Source organism: Salvelinus fontinalis, chromosome 3 (assembly GCF_029448725.1).
Source record: "Salvelinus fontinalis isolate EN_2023a chromosome 3, ASM2944872v1, whole genome shotgun sequence".
Taxonomy (NCBI): Eukaryota; Metazoa; Chordata; class Actinopteri; order Salmoniformes; family Salmonidae; genus Salvelinus; species Salvelinus fontinalis.
The window spans coordinates 37,964,564-37,982,383 of NC_074667.1; the positions used below are offsets into that span (position 1 = coordinate 37,964,564).

The following is a 17,820-nucleotide window of genomic DNA, read 5'->3' on the forward strand; positions in this document are numbered from 1 at the left end:
ACATCTGAAGACCCGAGGTAGGAGACAAAGGTGTTGGGAATCCTCTATATACAAAAAGCAGTATAGTAGCAGAGGATCACTGATGGGAGAATGGAATGTTTGGGGCCTAAAACATAGTTTCCTCTCATGCATTTTCCAGTAAGTGATTTTGGACCATACAAATACAAAAAAAAAAGTCTGATTAAGTCTGCTTTTGCACTCTAGTTTCCATTCCCATTAGATTGCACTGATGAAAGAAAACCTTTTATTTTCTTTATAGAAAATTTTAATTTATGCAATATGTAATTGTGGCTGTTGTATTGTATACTGGCAACAATAAGCAATAGCTAACAACAATTAAAAAGTGACTTTTGGAATCCACTGTCAAAATAAAAGCCCCCCAAAAAACCTCTTGATTTGAGTGTCCCTGTTTTGAGCACATGGGCTGCTTCTCAGAGTCGGAGTGCTGATCTAATTATGACTGTATCAGGTTCCCTTGTCAATGTCATTTTATCCACTGTGGTCTATAAGGGTTAAAATAGTCCAAATAAAAGCTAGGCAGATTGTGGTCTCAGTACCCTGCCCTGAACCTTAGTCACTGTTGTAGCCGGCTACCACACTGTACTTTACCTTGCACCTTAGAGACTGTTGCCCTACGTACATGGACATAGAGTCATTGAACACTGGTCACTTTAATAATGTTTACATACTGTTTCACCCACTTTATATGTATATACTGTATTCTAGTCATGGCTCATCCTATATACCTTATTTTAGAAAATGATCCTGGATAATGTATATATTTTTTTTATTGCTAAGTATTACTGTTGTTGCTAGAAACACAAGCATTTCGCTGCAACTGCAATAACATTGGGAAATGTGTGTACACAACCAATAAACTTTGATTTGGTCTAAAATTACTACAATAGTCAAAATAAAAGCTAGGCAGATTGTGGTCTTTGGCTGTGTTTACACAGGCAGCCCAATTCTGATATTTTTTCCCACTAATTGGTCATTTGACCAATCACATCAGGTCGTTTCATATCAGATATTTTTCAGATCTAATTGTGTAAAATATCAACGTTTGGCTTACTGTGTAAACGCAGCCTAAAATGATTAGAATAGATCAAATCATTAAAGTAAAATTCGAGTCAATCAGTGATTTTATTTTGAAGTTTATAACGGAAGTGATCGGCTGTGTCTTCACTGCTGCTAGGTTCACACAAATTTTTTCTCTCAAAATTGTCAGCTTTCGCGAATGGTTTGCATTCTCTTCTACATATTAAGGTTTGTACGAGACTAAATGTAATATCTTGCAGTTTTGAACGATGACTATTCACCGATCAGTGTGGTAAATTATTTAGTTAATTATTCACAGCATCGTCTTTGTGTGTCTGGAGATGATGGGTAGCGTTAGCTAGCTAACGTTAGCTAGCTTGCCGTAATTGATGCTGAGGAGGCCAGCCAGGTAACATTACTGTTAGCCAGCTAGCAAGCAAGATTTACCATCGTTGTCTGTAAAGTCATTAATGCCACAACGGCTCTGTCATCTCGCAGCAAAAGAGAAACAAGAATGTTTTCATCTGCCAGTAGTGTTAATGGTGACACAGCAAATTTGGAATAAAATTACCACATTAGGCTACAGCTGCTTTATCCCAGACATCTGTCAAATCAGCACCCAACTGCTCTCCTCATCTGACAGTGAAGAGTCGTCGAATGAGGACCACTAAACACTGAGCAGGGCCTTTATTACATTCTAGGTAATGGCGTTGAAGCAGGGTTAGCGCCCTTTTGATGATAATGTTAATACAATATTACCACAATATTTGTCACATTTTAGGTAAATTGACTTAAAATGCTGTAGTTATTTTTCCTTTTACTTCTTTCCAGGTATTAGACTCATGGGCTCAAAAAGGAGAAGGGCTACGTCCCCCTCTAGTAGTGTCAGTGGGGGGGACTTTGACGATGGACAGCCTTCATCCTCAGCATCTTCGGTAGGTCGGAAAAGGAGAAGAACCTCAAACATTCCCACTGTTGATCCAGTAAGTTCAGTTAACAGCTTTTTTTTGTGTGTGGAAACGTTGCGTTCCGATTCAAATATATTGTGTGTACTCGACTTCTCTGGTAATGGCTTTCGGATAATGTCTTCCCCCAAAAATGAATTATTGCATTTTGTGAACTCTAAATCCACAGTCACAAGTCAAACCCATGTGTAGTTTTTGAGTGTTCATAAACATTGTTGTTTCCTGTATTGTTTTGTGTTCATCTACTATGTTTTGCCTCCAGATTGCAGTATGCCATGAATTGTACAACACAATCAGAGATTATAAGGATGACCAGGGAAGAATGTTATGTGAGCTGTTCATAAGAGCACCCAAGAGACGGTAAAGAGGATGGTTAACATAGAATGGGTAAACAAAAAAGAGTTTCCGTTACTACGAACATAAGCCTCATTAAATTAACTTATCTATTGTGTTTTCTGTGTTGAAGGAATCAATCGGATTACTATGACGTTGTGACTCAGCCCATTGACATGATGAAGATCCAGCAGAAGCTGAAGATGGAGGAATACGATGATGTGGAGCAGATAACGGCTGACTTTCAGCTCTTATTCAACAATGCAAAGGCGTACTACAAGGTAATGTATCTCTCCCTGTAATAATAAACACATTTACTGGATTCTTTAGGCGAGACAAATCATGTTTACAAGGCATGTTTTGTATGAAGGAGTTTTCATAATAAATGCCCTGTCTCGGGCCTAAAACCTGGAATTAACCAAATGAAAGGGGATGTGTTGCATGTCTGTAGTCGGATTCTCCAGAGTACAGAGCAGCCTGCAAGCTGTGGGACCTCTACCTGCGTACCAAGAATGAGTTTGTTCAGCGGGGGGATTATGATGACGATGATGAGGATGGGGATGATGCACAAAATAATCCTGGAGGGTCAAATGAGGATGAGGTAACACCAGTACTTCTGATGTAGCATGAAAATTATTTTATTACATGATGACTAACCTGTCACACATGTAGTACATGTAAACCTTCAAAACATAGCACAAAATGGCAAATGAATGGAAGATATCTGTTCACTCTGTTGAACTGTAAGTGTTTCTTATGATTCTTTTTTACTTTGAATGACAGAATGCACCCAATTGCTTGAAGGAGGTCCTTGAGCAGCTGCTGGATGCTGTGGTGACATTCTCCGAGCCCTCAGGGCATCTAGTCAGTGATCTATTCCAGAAACTGCCCTCAAAAGTGGTAATAGAACAATTATCTCCAAAACTGTGGCCTTTGCATGTTTTTGTGACTTAATATTTATATATTATACAGTTTGATTTATTTCCCCTCAGCAATACCCAGACTATTATGCCATAATAAAGGACCCAATAGATCTGAAAATCATTGCCCAGAAGATACAGGTATGCTACCCAACCATCTGACTGAATGTACTGTAAGGGGTTAAAGTAACACTACAGTGTGCGTACAGTAAATCACTGGTCTATTTATTTTTTAGATGAGCCACTACAGAAGTGTTGGTGCCATGGCAAAAGATATAGATCTTCTGGCTAAGAATGCCAAAATGTACAATGAGCCTGGGTCACAAGTTTTTAAGGTATGCTGTCCTCACATTCAGAATTGAGTCATAATTCTATGTCAGTTTTGTTTGTTATAACTCTCTCATTCTTATTCATTTAAGGATGCCAACACCATCAAAAAGGTCTTTGCACAGAGAAAGACAGAAATGGAGCATGCTGAACCAATCAAGTCCAGTATTCGCATCAGGCAAGTAACACCATAGACATGGTAGAAAGTAGAATTTACGAGTCAAACAAACAACATGCAACATTTAGAAGCATTTTTCCATGAGTTAAACAGCTGTGTGTGTGTCAGGAACAGAAGGTCAGCCCAGGGAGACCGGCTCTCGGCTATTACCATGGCTCTTCAGTATGATAGTGATGACGATGGCATTCTGGCTGGTACGTCTCATTGGTCTTCACTTCACTAATTTAGCTGTTTTGGAGGAACATAAAAGAACAGAGGGGACATTGCAGTGCAAAGTAAACTGGTGTATGAGGGTTTGTCAGAATACTTCAGACTTCATCTGTCTGAATCAGTTGTCTCTCTCATTGCCCAGGGTCTGTCCACTATGACGAGGGGGAGTCAGAGGCAGAGAGCATGCACCACAGCATGGACATGAGTAACCCCATCTTCCAGCTGTACGAGGCTGTGCGTGGCGGCAGGAACAGCCAGGGCCAGCTCATCTCCGAGCCCTTCCTCCAGCTGCCCTCCAGGAAAGACTACCCAGACTACTTCCAGCAGATCAGCCAGCCCATCTCCCTGCACCAGATTAGGTAGGCCAGCCATTGGAAGGACCTCTGCTAAATAAATGGCAGATTGTGCTGTTCCACAAAATAGGTTATTTGAAACAAATTCATGCAAGTGTGATTTACGTAATCTGGTCTTCATGATGTACACTACCGGTCAAAAGTTTTAGAACACCTACTAATTCAAGGGTTTTTCTTTATTTTTACTTCTTTCTACATTGTATAATAATAATGAAGACATCAAAACTATGAAATAACATGTATGGAATCATGTAGTAACCAAAAAAGTGTTAAACAAATCAAAATATATTTTATATTTGAGATTCTTCAAAGTTGCCACCCTTTGCCTTGATGACAGCTTTGCTCACTCTTGGTATTCTCTCAACCAGCTTCACCTGGAATGCTTTTCCAACAGTCTTGAAGGAGTTCCCACATATGCTGAGCACTTGTTGGCTGCTTTTTCTTCACTTTGTGGTCCGACTCATTCCAAACCATCTCAATTTGGTTGAGGTTAGGGGATTGTGGAGGTCAGGTCATCTGATGCAGCACTCTATCACTCTCCTTGGTAAAATAGCCCTTACACAGCCTGGAGGTGATAGTCCTACTAAGCCCAAACCAGATTGGATGGCGTATCGCTGCAGAATGCTGTGGTAGGCATGCTGGTTAAGTGTGCCTTGAATTCTAAATAAATCACAGACACTGTCACCAGCAAAGCACCCCCACACCATAACACCTCCTCCTCCATGCTTTACGGTGGGAAATACACATGCGGAGATCATCCGTTCACCCACACCGTGTCTCACAAGGACACGGCGGTTGGAACCAAAAATCTCCAATTTGGACTCAAATTTCAAGTTTATTTTTTATATAGCCCTTCGTACATCAGCTAATATCTCGAAGTGCTGTACAGAAACCCAGCCTAAAACCCCAAACAGCAAGCAATGCAGGTGTAGAAGCACGGTGGCTAGGAAAAACTCCCTAGAAAGGCCAAAACCTAGGAAGAAACCTAGAGAGGAACCAGGCTATGAGGGGTGGCCAGTCCTCTTCTGGCTGTGCCGGGTGGAGATTATAACAGAACTATGCCAAGATGTTCAAAATGTTCATAAGTGACAAGCATGGTCAAATAATAATCATGAATAATTTTCAGTTGGCTTTTCATAGCCGATCATTACGAGTTGAAAACAGCAGGTCTGGGACAGGTGGCGGTTCCATAACCGCAGGCAGAACAGTTGAAACTGGAATAGCAGCAAGGCCAGGCGAACTGGGGACAGCAAGGAGTCATCATGCCCGGTAGTCCTGACGTATAGTCCTAGGGCTCAGGTCCTCCGAGAGAGAGAAAGAAAGAGAGAAGGAGAGAATTAGAGAGAGCCAAGATTGTCAAAATGTTCATAAATGACAAGCATGGTCAAATAATAATCAGGAATAAAAGTCAGTTGGCTTTTCATAGCCGATCATTAAGAGTTGAAAGCAGCAGGTCTGGGACAGGTAGGGGTTCCATAACCGCAGGCAGAGCAGTTGAAACTGGAACAGCAGCAAGGCCAGGTGGACTGGGGACAGCAAGGAGTCATCATGCCCGGTTTGCCCTGACGTATGGTCCTAGGGCTCAGGTTCTCAGAGAGAGAGAAAGAAAGAGAGAACGAGAGAATTAGAGAGAGCATACTTAAATTCACACAGGACACTGGATAAGACAGGATAAGTACTCCAGGTATAACCAACTGACCCTAGCCCCCCGACACATAAACTACTGCAGCATAAATACTGGAGGCTGAGACAGGAGCGGTCAGGAGACACTGTGGCCCCATCCGAAGATACCCCCGGACAGGGCCAAACAGGAAGGAAAAACCCCACCCACTTTGCCAAAGCACAGACTCCAGACCAAAGGACACATTTCCACCGATCTAATGTCCATTGCTTGTGTTTCTTGGCCCAAGCAAGTCTCTTCTTTTTATTGGTGTCCTTTAGTAGTGGTTTCTTTGACTTTGTAGAAAGTTGACCACGAAGGCCTGATTCACGCAGTCTCCTCTGAACAGTTGATGTTGAGATGTGTTTGTTACGTGAACTCTGTGAAGCATTTATTTGGGCTGCAATTTCTGAGGCTGGTAACTCTAATGAACTTATCCTCTGCAGCAGAGGTAACTCTGGGTCTTCCATTCCTGTGACGGTCCTCATGAAAGCCAGTTTTATGATAGCGGTTGATGATTTTTGCGACTTCACTTGAAGAAATTGTCAAAGTTCTTGAAATGTTCCGTATTGACTGACATTCATGTCTTAAAGTAATGATGGACTGTCATTTCTCTTTGCTTATTTGAGCTGTTCTAGCCATAATATGGACTTGGTCTTTTACCAAATAGGGATATCTTCTTGTCACAACACAAGTGATTGGTTCAAACGCATTAAAAAGGAAAGAAATTCCACAAGTTAACTTTTAACAAGGCACACCTGTTAATTGAAATGCATTCCAGGTTGATACCTCATGAAGCTGGTTGACAGAATACCAAGAGTGTGCAAAGGGAAAGTGTGGCTATTTTAAGAATCTCAAATATAAAAAATAAATGTTGATTTGTTTAACCGTTTTTTGGTTACTACATGATTCCATATGTGTTATTTTATAGTTTTGATGTCTTCACTATCATTCTAAAATGTAGAAAATAGTAAAAAAATAAAGAAAAACCCTTGAATGAGTAGGTGTTCTAAAACTTTTGACCAGTAGTGTATGTCTTGAACATTTTATTCAGGCTTCATAATTTTCTCAAATCAGTTGCTCTATGTTTTGTGTGGCATGACATGGCATGAGTTGTACAGTGTATTTCTACCCTATCCTTTTCCAAATGTGAGAGCCCTTAATTCCCCACACACAGGAACAAGATGAAGAACAACGAGTATGAGAGTGTTGATCAGCTAGACGCCGACCTCACTCTGATGTTTGAGAACGCCAAGCGCTACAATGTGCCTCATTCCTCTATCTATAAGCGTGTGCTGAAACTCCAGCACATTCAGCAGGTCAGTGGGTGTATGAGCTGCCAATGCTGAAACTCAAGTTCAAACCCAAGCTCTGCTGTAGTTGTGTATCAATATCTGTATGGTTTTTAGTGGGCTGTAAAGTATCCTTTGGTGATTATTGGGTGTAACATTGCTGGAGTATTAACTAACAATGAGATGGTACTGCTGTTTAGGCAATCTGGTCTCTCAGGCCTCTCTAGTGTTATAGGTCCCAGACATTGAAAATCTTGTTTTTCATCAAATTGGATGATATTTGAATGGAACCAGTTCAAAGTAGTATGAAAACTGACTGTAGCTGGTACATTGATCAAGTTTGATCATAAAGTTACTGGTTCCCTCCCTATGTGTCAAACACTTGGATTCAGGAATTACCAAGGATTTACTTCCGGCTTTATGCAACGTCATATAAAGGTAGCGTCTTATCGTCTTAACTCATTTAAATATGTACCGCCTTAAAACCGGCATCACATGTGCGCCTACGCAGAACATACAACCAAAGATACTGGTAACCTTTAATCTGTGGTGTGACTGTTAGCTAGCAATCTACTTACCAGCATGCCGTCAAAAGCACACTGTGTTGTGACTGGATTCCATAGTGTAAAATTAAACTTACACTATTTTTATGAAGACATCTGACAGCAATGGCTGCTTTTCATTTCGGGTGGACAGGCTGCACCGAAAATTATGATCATGTCACGCGTGTGCAGTGCACATTTAGTGTGAAGTTACTTTATCAATTGGGGAGAACATTCGATAGGTCTTGCCAGGAAGCTAATCCTGAAGACGGATTCTGTACCATCATTGACAGTGGATCTTGCAAGCGCTGACCATGATGTAAGTATTAGAGTTTGATGAGTCTGACACGGTAGCCAACATTTTGGGGGGTTCGAGGGTCTAACGTTAGATAATGCGGCTGTGGCTGCTTTGACTTGTGAATTATATATTTTCCATAACACACCTGATAGTCACTATATGGTTTTGGTTTTTCCATCCCTAAGCCCCCAACATTGAGTCTTAGAACTGCCAGCGCACAGCTGGCACGAAGGAAGGTTGTCCACTAAGGAGTTACGGTGTGTATAGTATTTGTAATTTAACCCTGAAAATCCCATTTTGCCATTCCATTGTGTGGGTTGTTGTCTTACAGGCTAATTCCCTCTCCATTTGTCTTTCCACTATCATCAAGCTGTCATGATAGACATTTTAGAAAATTCAACATCCACTCCTTCTGCACAGCTTCCCAGGCAACCACTGCATCAGGAATGCTGTAATACAAAATCAGCTTTCCCAAGGCAAAGAAGGGGGGTATGCTGTGAAGCCTGTGAAGACAGACCCAACATACTGTAAGTCATAGTTATTCATTTAAAATCAATTGAGCATTTCAGGCATAGAAAAGTTTCAAAAAAGGTGCACGACCAAATATTGCATATATCAAATTCAGTACTTCAAAAACACCAAAAAACACATTGTAGAATAAGTAGATCACTCCATCAATGAATTTATAGCATTATAACTCAGAACGGTAAATAAAAGGAAATGAAATTCACTACCCATTTAACAAACATTTCCCTTTTCAAAAACAATACAGGCTACGTAGACAGGCTCCTGGATCTCCTCTTCAACGAGGTCATCCTTGAACCAGCGCCGTATGTGGGGAAGCTGTGTGAGCTGTCCATCCCAGGACCCCTGTCTGCCCAGTGTGAGAGGCCTGACAAGGAGGCCATGCCTGAATTTGTCTCCCGCTTCAATCTTGTGGGTGACTTAAGCCTGCTTAATTGAAGCGGGTACATGGGTCCCCCTCCTCTCACGCTTCCTATCAATCTCTGTAGTTGGTTGTATTTCCTAAAGCCTAAGTAATTCACTTGTACATATGTTTTTGTTCAAGCATTTGGTCGGGAGTGTTACAAATTGCACGAATCACTGGGTCCTACACACTGTAGGGCGGCCGGGTGACTAAATTAGGCTTATGGCTCTAATACTTTTTGTTATGTCAAATGATGTCTCACCATTATTTCTCGCCTTTATTTCTCATGAGTGTTCATGTTGATCAATATTTAGGCAATGCTGGCCTATTGTAAATAAATAAATGTCTGATCAATGCGTACAATTCTGAACATATTGTCATTTATAATGCAGAGGCACCAATAAATTGTCCAGTACACTTATTGTATGCTGTTTTCATGTAATGACTAATTATTGTGAAGAAGTGTATCAGTGAACTTTATTCTGTAATTATTTACAAAACAATAGAAATGCAATTGTGTATTGCTGCTGTTTGTCTGATATCCAACAGTCCATGATCAGCTCTGTTGACCATGAGAGCATTTTGCAGAGAAAATGGGTTAAGGTATCCCACTGGGCACCGATGTCAATTCAACGAATATTCCACGTTGGTTCAACGTAATTTCATTGAAATGACATGGAAACAACGTTGATTCAACCAGTGTGTGCCCAGTGGGATACTATTTAGGCTCGGAATTACATGTTACCAATTGTTTATCTTGTCATCAATGACATGGCCCATTATTTACCTTGTTACCTGGCAATGACCACAAGGTTGTTTCAAAGAACTGTCAGTCAAGGCGAGCTCATGAATATAAGCTCCCCGCCCACACAGCCTGTTCTTTCAGGCTTCCTGATAGTTGAGAGAAGGTACATTTTCTTCAAATCTGAGCATTTTAATAGTGTAAAAATATTATGGATGTTGTTTTGGTCATTCAAAGGCTACTTTTACTTGGGAAATAGGATGACTGTATGGGACCTTTAAACATTGATTACGTCTGACTCACTGTCTCTGTCTGTACGGGACCTTTAAACATTGATTAGGTCTGACTCACACCTGTGTTACTATGCAATAGTGTCTTGGGCAGTGTTCTCTATGTACTGTACTTGGTTGCAATCATTTATTCGGTGGATAGTTGCATGTTGTACCTATCAAAAGATAGAAGATGAAATAGTGGACCTGCCAAACCATGATGGCTTTTATGTCTGAGTGCACTACTTTTGTGTAAGTGGAGATATGTTAAAGAGAGAGATGGGGAGAGTTAGAGGTGGTAGTTTATATTCATGAACGTGTGGGAGGAAGAGCAGCTGGTTGATATTGTGTGTGTGTGTGTGTGGTTTTCCTAGCTAAAGAGAACAGAGCTATTGAGGAGGGAGGACGACAGCATGGATGGGGACAGCATGCTCTCTTCTACCATGTCTGATACTGGCAGCACTAAGAGGAAGAGGTACGCACTTCTTATTTAACCTTCTCAGCAGAGGTAATAGTACATGCCAGGCTACTTCTGCAAAAAAGTCCCTGTACTTTTGGTTTATAAAATGATTGTTTTGGCCACAATATCATTGCATTGTTTTTTATTGATCCTTCAAGGCAATGTTTCCTTCTTTTAACTAACCCACACCCCTGTGACCACCAGCCATAAGAAGAACACCAAGAAGAACCGGATGAAAGCCCTGTACTCCGCAGTGACGGAGGCCCGGGAGATGGGCACAGGCCGGAGGCTCTGTGAGCTCTTCATGATCAAGCCTTCCAAGAAGGACTACCCGGACTACTACAAGATCATCCTGGAGCCCGTGGACCTGAGGATCATCGACCACAACATCCGCTCTGAGAAGTACATGACAGAGGAAGCTCTGCTGGAGGACATGAAGCTCATGTTCCGCAACGCACGCCACTACAACGAGGAGGGCTCACAGGTGATGGGCCAACAGGGGTCAGACTCAGGGCAACGAAGTGTGCATACTAGGTTATTTAGCAGTAACGTACTAGTGTCTTACCTTTAATCATGAACCATGATTCCTAAGATAGACACTACATTTCCATAATGTCAGCGGTATGCCGTGCAGCAACTATGTCTTTAGCTCTAAATGCCCCTCAATTTTGCCACTGAACACTTGGCGTTGTTCCAGGTCTATAACGATGCCAACGTCCTGGAGAAAGTCATAAAAGACAAACGGAGGGATCTTGGCCCAACGCCTGACGATGATGACATGTCACCAAAGTTGAAAATAAGTACGTTGCTGACATTTTGGCTTAAATAATTCAGATACAGTACATGGATGTCATTTTAGTCTAGTCATTTCGTATTATCACTTCATCCCCAAAATAATAATACACACACACTCTCTGTAATTCCAGGGAAGAGTGGCATCACGCCTAAGAAGTCCAAGTACCTGACCCCCCTGCAGCAGAAGCTGAACGAGCTGTACGAGGCGGTGAAGAACTTCACAGACAAGCGTGGCCGCCGCCTCAGCACCATCTTCCTGCGGCTTCCGTCGCGCGCCGAACTGCCCAACTACTACATCGCCATCAAGAAGCCCGTGGACATGGAAAAGGTCAGGAGCCACATGCTGGCCAACAAGTACCAGGATGTGGACGCGCTAGTGGAGGACCTGGTGCTGATGTTCAACAATGCCTGCACCTACAACGAGCCAGAGTCTCTGATCTACCGCGACGCTCTTGTGCTGCACCGTGTTCTGCTGGAGACCCGCCGGGACCTGGAGGGAGGCGAGGACGCCCATGTGCCCGACGTGGCCCGCCTCATCCAGGAGCTCATCCGCAGCCTCTTCGTCTCCGTGCTTGGTCACCAGGATGACGAGGGGCGTTGCTACAGCGACTCGCTGGCTGAGATCCCCGCTACTGACCCCAGCAGCCCCGACAGACCGCCGCTCAACTTTGAGATCATCAGAGCTAACGTGGACCGGGGGCGCTACAAGAGACTGGACGTGTTTCAGGATCACATGTTTGAGGTGCTGGAGAAGGCCAGGCGCATGCACAGGTGGGGCACAATTAGGAAACAGTGTTTGCCATTTTCTCTTTTATTTTCTCTCTGCAATATTTGAGTAATATCAACCATAGAGCTGATTTCTGTGCATTTAACAGTTAGAACATCCTATGAAATTACCCTGGGAGAAATATGTGATTGTCACTCCAGGACGGACTCTGAGATCTTTGAGGATGCGGTGGAGCTGCAACAGTTCTTCATCCGGATCCGAGATGAGCTGTGTAAGAATGGAGAGATCCTGCTCACCCCCGCCCTCAGCTACACCTCCAAACACCTGCACAGCGACGTGGAGAAGGAGAAGAAGGAGAAGCTGCCCAAGGAGATAGAGGAGGACAAGCTCAAGAGGGAGGAGGAGAAAAAAGGTATGCTCTCACTGACACTCTGAACCTAGCAACTTGTAGCAAGGCAGATAGATATACCTATCCCACCAATCAAAGCAGTGTCAACAACAGTTACCCAGTGGCATCAGTTATAGGGCTTTAGTCATCATTATGCCCCTATGAAATAGTATTTATTGACTGACTAACTGAGTTGAGTCGTGAACCCACAGAAGCTGAGAAGAGTGAGGACCCTGCTGGAGGGGCGTGGCAGTCTGGTCTCCAGCGTACCTACAGCCAGGACTGCAGCTTCAAAGACAGCATGTACCACGTGGGAGACTATGTGTACGTGGAGCCTGCTGAGCCCAACCTGCAGCCACATATCGTCTGCATTGAGCGCCTGTGGCAGGATGATGCAGGTTGGTGGCTTTGCACAGCCACTACTGAAAAGCATTAGTAGTGATTCTGTATTCTATTGACATTTTGTTGTGGAAATGGTCCGACTTGTCACATTCAATCATTCATTTTGCTGTATATGTGTTCAGTTTGACTGCTTCAAAAAGCATGCACACATGATGAATCAATTGTGCTGTCCTTTTGTAATAGTATTGCTCTGTGTACCAAGGTTCACCAGGGTTCAATTCCCACGGGGGGACCGGGATGAATATGTATGAACTTTCCAATTTGTAAGTCGCTCTGGATAAGAGCGTCTGCTAAATGACTTAAATGTAAATGTGTACTTCCCTCCCCATTCCAGGTGAGAAGTGGCTGTATGGCTGCTGGTTCTACAGGCCGAATGAAACCTTCCATCTCGCTACACGGAAGTTCCTGGAGAAGGAGGTCTTCAAGAGCGACTACTTCAACAAGATTCCTGTCAGCAAGATACTGGGCAAATGTGTTGTCATGTTTGTTAAGGTACTAAGCTCTTTTCTATTTCCATGTTCATGTTCCAGCTCTTTCTAATATGGTTGAAGCAGAAAACGTTTCAAGTGAATGCATAAAACGTTTCAAGTGAATCATTGGCCTTGGCTTTTGTTTTGTAACTGATCCCAGGACTACTTTAAGCTTCACCCAGAGGGCTTCAGGGCAGACGATGTGTATGTCTGTGAGTCTCGCTACTCAGCCAAGACCAAGTCCTTCAAGAAGATCAAGATGTGGACCATGCCCCTGAGCTCCGTTAGGTTTGTCCCTCGGGGCGTACCGTTGCCTGTAGTCCGGGTTGCATCCATGTTTGCCCCTAAGCAAGAAGAAGAGAAGCCTGCAGAGATACAAGAAGAGGGCAAAGCCTTGGACACTATGGATAAGGTGAGTGGTTAGAAAACCTTGTGCAATTGGAATGAGATTAAATTGGATTAATATGTGATCCAACAGAGTGCAAACAAAGACAACCATACTGCGTGTGTATGTGTAGGAGAGGGAGGATGTAATCCTGGACATGACCAATGGGGAGCCAGGCTGCCAGTACTATGAGCAGCTCTGCTACAATGACAGCTGGCTGAAAGTGGGAGACTGCATCTATATTCGCTCACATGGACTAGTGCGCCACCGAGTAGGCAGGTAGGGTAAATACAACTCTACAGACACAATATCCAAAATGGGATGTTGCTTGATATATAGTGATTATTTATTTAGTTGAATAAAGTGGGTTTTATTTTTATCTGCCAGGATTGAGAAGATGTGGATGCGGGACGGAGCGGCCTACTTCTTTGGGCCCATTTTCATCCACCCAGAGGAGACAGAACACGAGCCCACCAGGATGTTCTACAAGAAGGAAGTGTTCCTTAGCAACCTGGAGGAGTCTTGCCCCATGACCTGTATCATAGGTATTCTCTCTGCCCTGACATAGTTTCACCTTTTGACAGACCCTATTATTGGGTTGATATGCAATGTTATTTTCAAATGTTGAGAAGAAAAACAAGTTTAAGTGCATGGGTTGATTGTATTTCACTGGGCATTTGCCATGCTTATATCCCTCTCTGTTGACTTGTTCCACAGGGAAGTGTGCGGTGTCCTCCTTCAAGGAGTACCTTTCGTGCCGGCCCACTGAAGTGCCTGAGGAGGACGTTCTGCTTTGTGAGAGTCGCTACATCGAGAGTGACAAACAGATGAAGAAGTTCAAGGGCCTGAAGCGCTTCTCCCTCTCTGGGAAGGTGGTGGAGGACGAGATCTATTACTTCAGGTGAGTGGCTTGACTTTTTACGTGCCTCAAGATACTGTCGCATAATCAGCAATAGTTAGAAACCATTCCACAACGTAGTAAAGCAGAATTGAGTGACCCTGAAAGTGGGAGTTCGGAGTCAGTCAAAAACTATCCTTTTAGTTAAGGTAGAACAGAACTCAACACCCAGGTGTAATTGCAGTCTACTCCACGTGTCCCGTACAGGAAGCTGATCGTGCCCCAGAAGGAGCCATCCCCTCTGCTGGACAGGAAGATCGCAGTGCTGGAGGCCAAGTTTGCCGACATGACAGATGAGGAGTTGGAGGACCTGGGGGAGGATGATGGGGAGCTGGGAGACACCTCCATACCTCAGCTCCAGAGTCCCATGGCAGGCAGCGACATGGACATGCCTTACACCCCTCCACAGGTCAGAGCAGCAACATACACTGGGCAAATGTGTGGTCATGTTGTGAAGGTAAAGCTCTTTTACATTTGTCTCAAAAGTTATTGGTAAGATCGTCGCACCCTGATAAAGATGTGTCAACTGAATCGCATGCATCCTGATTGAAGCAAAACATGTGTCAAATTATTTGCATGTTCAAGGTGAGATTCAAGAAAAAGGCCTCTTAGCCATCCAGTTGGTGGTGTGTATAGCAATGACAGTAGAGAGATGACATGACACACTCTCCCTTACTTGACTGCAGTCCACTCCCAAGTCCATGAAGGGGATGTCCAAGAAGGAGGGCTCCAAGAGGAAGATTAACATGAGTGGCTACATCCTGTTCAGCAGTGAGATGCGAGCGGTCATCAAGGCGCAGCACCCAGACTTCTCCTTCGGGGAACTCAGCCGTCTGGTGGGCACCGAGTGGAGGAACCTGGAGTCTCCCAAGAAAGCTGAGTATGAGGGTAAAAGTTCTTACAAATGTACTTAAACTGTGGTAGTTTGTTCAATGCCCCTTGCAGTAGTATCTCTGCAAATTCCCTTGCAAAAAGTTGTAATAGTATGTGTGTGTGTTTGTTGTGTTTGCAGAGCGAGCAGCTAAAGTGGCCGAGCAGCAGGAGCGGGAGAGGGCAGCCCAGCAGCTGGCTTTCCCTAGAGCAGGTACCCCAGTAGGGCTCTGATGGGGGTGGTTCCTCCCCCGACCCCCATGGTGTTGCTTTATCCCAGCATGACATGTGTCAGGTATCCCATAACAGAGGGGGATGCACCCCCCTGGGGACACTTGGAGCTGCAATAAGAAGCTGTACCTTTTTAATTTCTTCATTACTAATCTTTATTCTAGTACTGTACTTTCCCCTCTTTCCAATGATACACTGCTTCAACATTTATTTAGAAGCTTGCCAGTTTCACTGCATCATTCTACCATCAGTCTGATTCAAGTAGTGCTTGTGATTTGTGAATGAATTACATGTGTATGAATGTCTGATTATGGAATATCAAATATCCTAAATCTAGATTGATGTTTAGTCATTTAGCTAGTGCATGATCTCTGCTAGCTAGTTGCAGTTGCATGTCGCACTGATGCATGCATCTGTTGCTATACCCTCCTCCCCAAAGGCATGATGGGTACATATATGCCACACATGATGCTGCAGGACCTAGTTGACGGCATGTTTAGTATGACTGGCATGCCACCACATCACATGAGGTTGCCTCTCTTGCCCCATCATCACCTAATGCCAGGCATCCCTGGGTTCCCTGGCATGCCATACCCGGGTAAGAGCACTTTCACAGCCACCCTACCTGCCACGCCACTGCAGATGCTTCCTGTATGCCACTCTAACTCACTGGAGGGGCTACCTGTAACGTAGGCTGAGGTCCGGTAGTGATACTCAGTCGCTGAGTGATTCATCAACAGGGTCATGTATTCTCTGAAGTACCCTTATCTTGAATGCAGATTGTTGCTGAGAGGCTGTAATGGCCCAAATTGGTCTTTCTCTTAAAAGAGCAGTAGTAAAGTCAGTAGTACATAACACAATCCAAGATGGCCAGCTGCTGACAGCTGTGGTCTGGAGCACTCTGTGACTGTTGATGCCTTCCTTACAGGTGTCAACACGGGTGCTCCTGGAGCCTATGGATCCCAGGTAATCTACACTTCTATACAATTGTATTTAAGAAAAGCACATAGACTGTAAATGTTTGTTATTTTATTACTCGCATCATTACTCACATCTGTATTTGAGTATGAGAAGTAAAGAGGCCCTTGATGCTTTTTTAGATGATTGGTCTTGGGCAGCAGGCCCCGCCACCCTATCCAGGACAGGGCCAGCCTGCCCTCCAGCAGCCCTCAACACCCATATTTGTAGCCCCGCCACCCAAGCCCCAGCGCCTGCTCCATTCGGAGGCGTACCTGAAGTACATTGAGGGACTCAATGCAGAGTCCTCCACCATCAGCAAGTGGGACCAAACTCTCTCAGGTGAGTTCTCCTCACTGAAAGAAAGTGATTTACACCACAACAAATCTACAAATCACTTATATAACATGTCAGAGATTGATTTATCAGTAAATTACCTTATTGAATAACAGAAAAATGTATATACAGACAGTATTGTAATTTATCGATTCACCTGCATAGTGTATCGTGAATGCATGTATAATTTCCCATGATGAATGTTTGCATTAAGATCAGAGCAGAAGTGTGTGAGTGTGATGACCTTGTGTATGTGTTCTGTATGTGGACATGTTTGAGCAGCTCGAAAGAAAGATGTGCGGCTGACCAAAGAGCAGGAGAGCCGGCTGCCGTCCCATTGGCTGAAGAGCAAGGGCGCCCATTCCACCATGGCGGACGCACTGTGGCGCCTGCGAGACCTGATGCTGCGTGACACAATGAACATCCGCCAGACGTACAACCTGTAGAATGTCTGAGCCACTGCTCCTTACACTGTCAGACAGGAAAGGGGGTTTAGGCTCATTTAAACTAAACTTAAAAAAGTGTTAATGTTATGTTAGAGTTGTCATTCGTTTGTAGAATGGTTAAATGAGCTTGCTTACTCTGTTCAAGCTGTTTTGTATTTGCATCTTAATTGTTCTAACAAGTGCATTATTATTGTATTAAATGTTTCTCTGTGATGGATAAACGTTTTCATAAAAAATGAAGAATGGACTTGTTCTTGACTGCTAATTTAGTATTTGTGCTGTAATATGGAACATTCTAGTGGGCAGCCATGTCCTGACTCAAAGGCACCAGACAAGAAAAGAGGAACCAACAGACACTTTGATTCTTCTCTTTAAGTTGTTCTATTGGTCTTCCATGACA

The 17,820-nt window shown here is 43.6% G+C and overlaps 1 protein-coding gene across 1 annotated transcript; it reads left to right on the forward strand.

Moving 5' to 3' along the window:
• The first annotated feature begins 1,159 nt into the window (after positions 1 to 1,159).
• On the forward strand, positions 1,160 to 17,663 carry LOC129847147 (protein polybromo-1-like). The gene is made up of 30 exons (XM_055914964.1): positions 1,160 to 1,266; positions 1,870 to 2,021; positions 2,266 to 2,363; positions 2,470 to 2,617; positions 2,788 to 2,937; positions 3,120 to 3,236; positions 3,329 to 3,397; positions 3,493 to 3,591; positions 3,676 to 3,761; positions 3,870 to 3,955; positions 4,114 to 4,330; positions 7,162 to 7,303; positions 10,430 to 10,530; positions 10,720 to 10,999; positions 11,213 to 11,315; positions 11,442 to 12,081; positions 12,238 to 12,449; positions 12,638 to 12,823; positions 13,162 to 13,319; positions 13,458 to 13,709; positions 13,816 to 13,961; positions 14,070 to 14,227; positions 14,400 to 14,583; positions 14,788 to 15,037; positions 15,267 to 15,468; positions 15,593 to 15,664; positions 16,121 to 16,279; positions 16,610 to 16,647; positions 16,782 to 16,980; positions 17,257 to 17,663. Exons 2-30 carry the CDS (start codon positions 1,881 to 1,883, stop codon positions 17,418 to 17,420), a joined length of 4,857 nt encoding a protein of 1,618 aa, XP_055770939.1. The 5' UTR covers positions 1,160 to 1,266; positions 1,870 to 1,880; the 3' UTR covers positions 17,421 to 17,663.
• The last annotated feature ends 157 nt before the right edge of the window (positions 17,664 to 17,820 follow it).

Bases quoted from the DNA above. Each gene is read 5' to 3' on its own strand.
- LOC129847147 (XM_055914964.1), top strand. From the start codon at position 1,881: ATGGGCTCAAAAAGGAGAAGGGCTACGTCCCCCTCTAGTAGTGTCAGT. The intron at 2,938-3,119 runs GTAACACCAGTA...TTTGAATGACAG, and splicing joins GAGGGTCAAATGAGGATGAG to AATGCACCCAATTGCTTGAA. The intron at 10,531-10,719 runs GTACGCACTTCT...TGTGACCACCAG, and splicing joins GGCAGCACTAAGAGGAAGAG to CCATAAGAAGAACACCAAGA.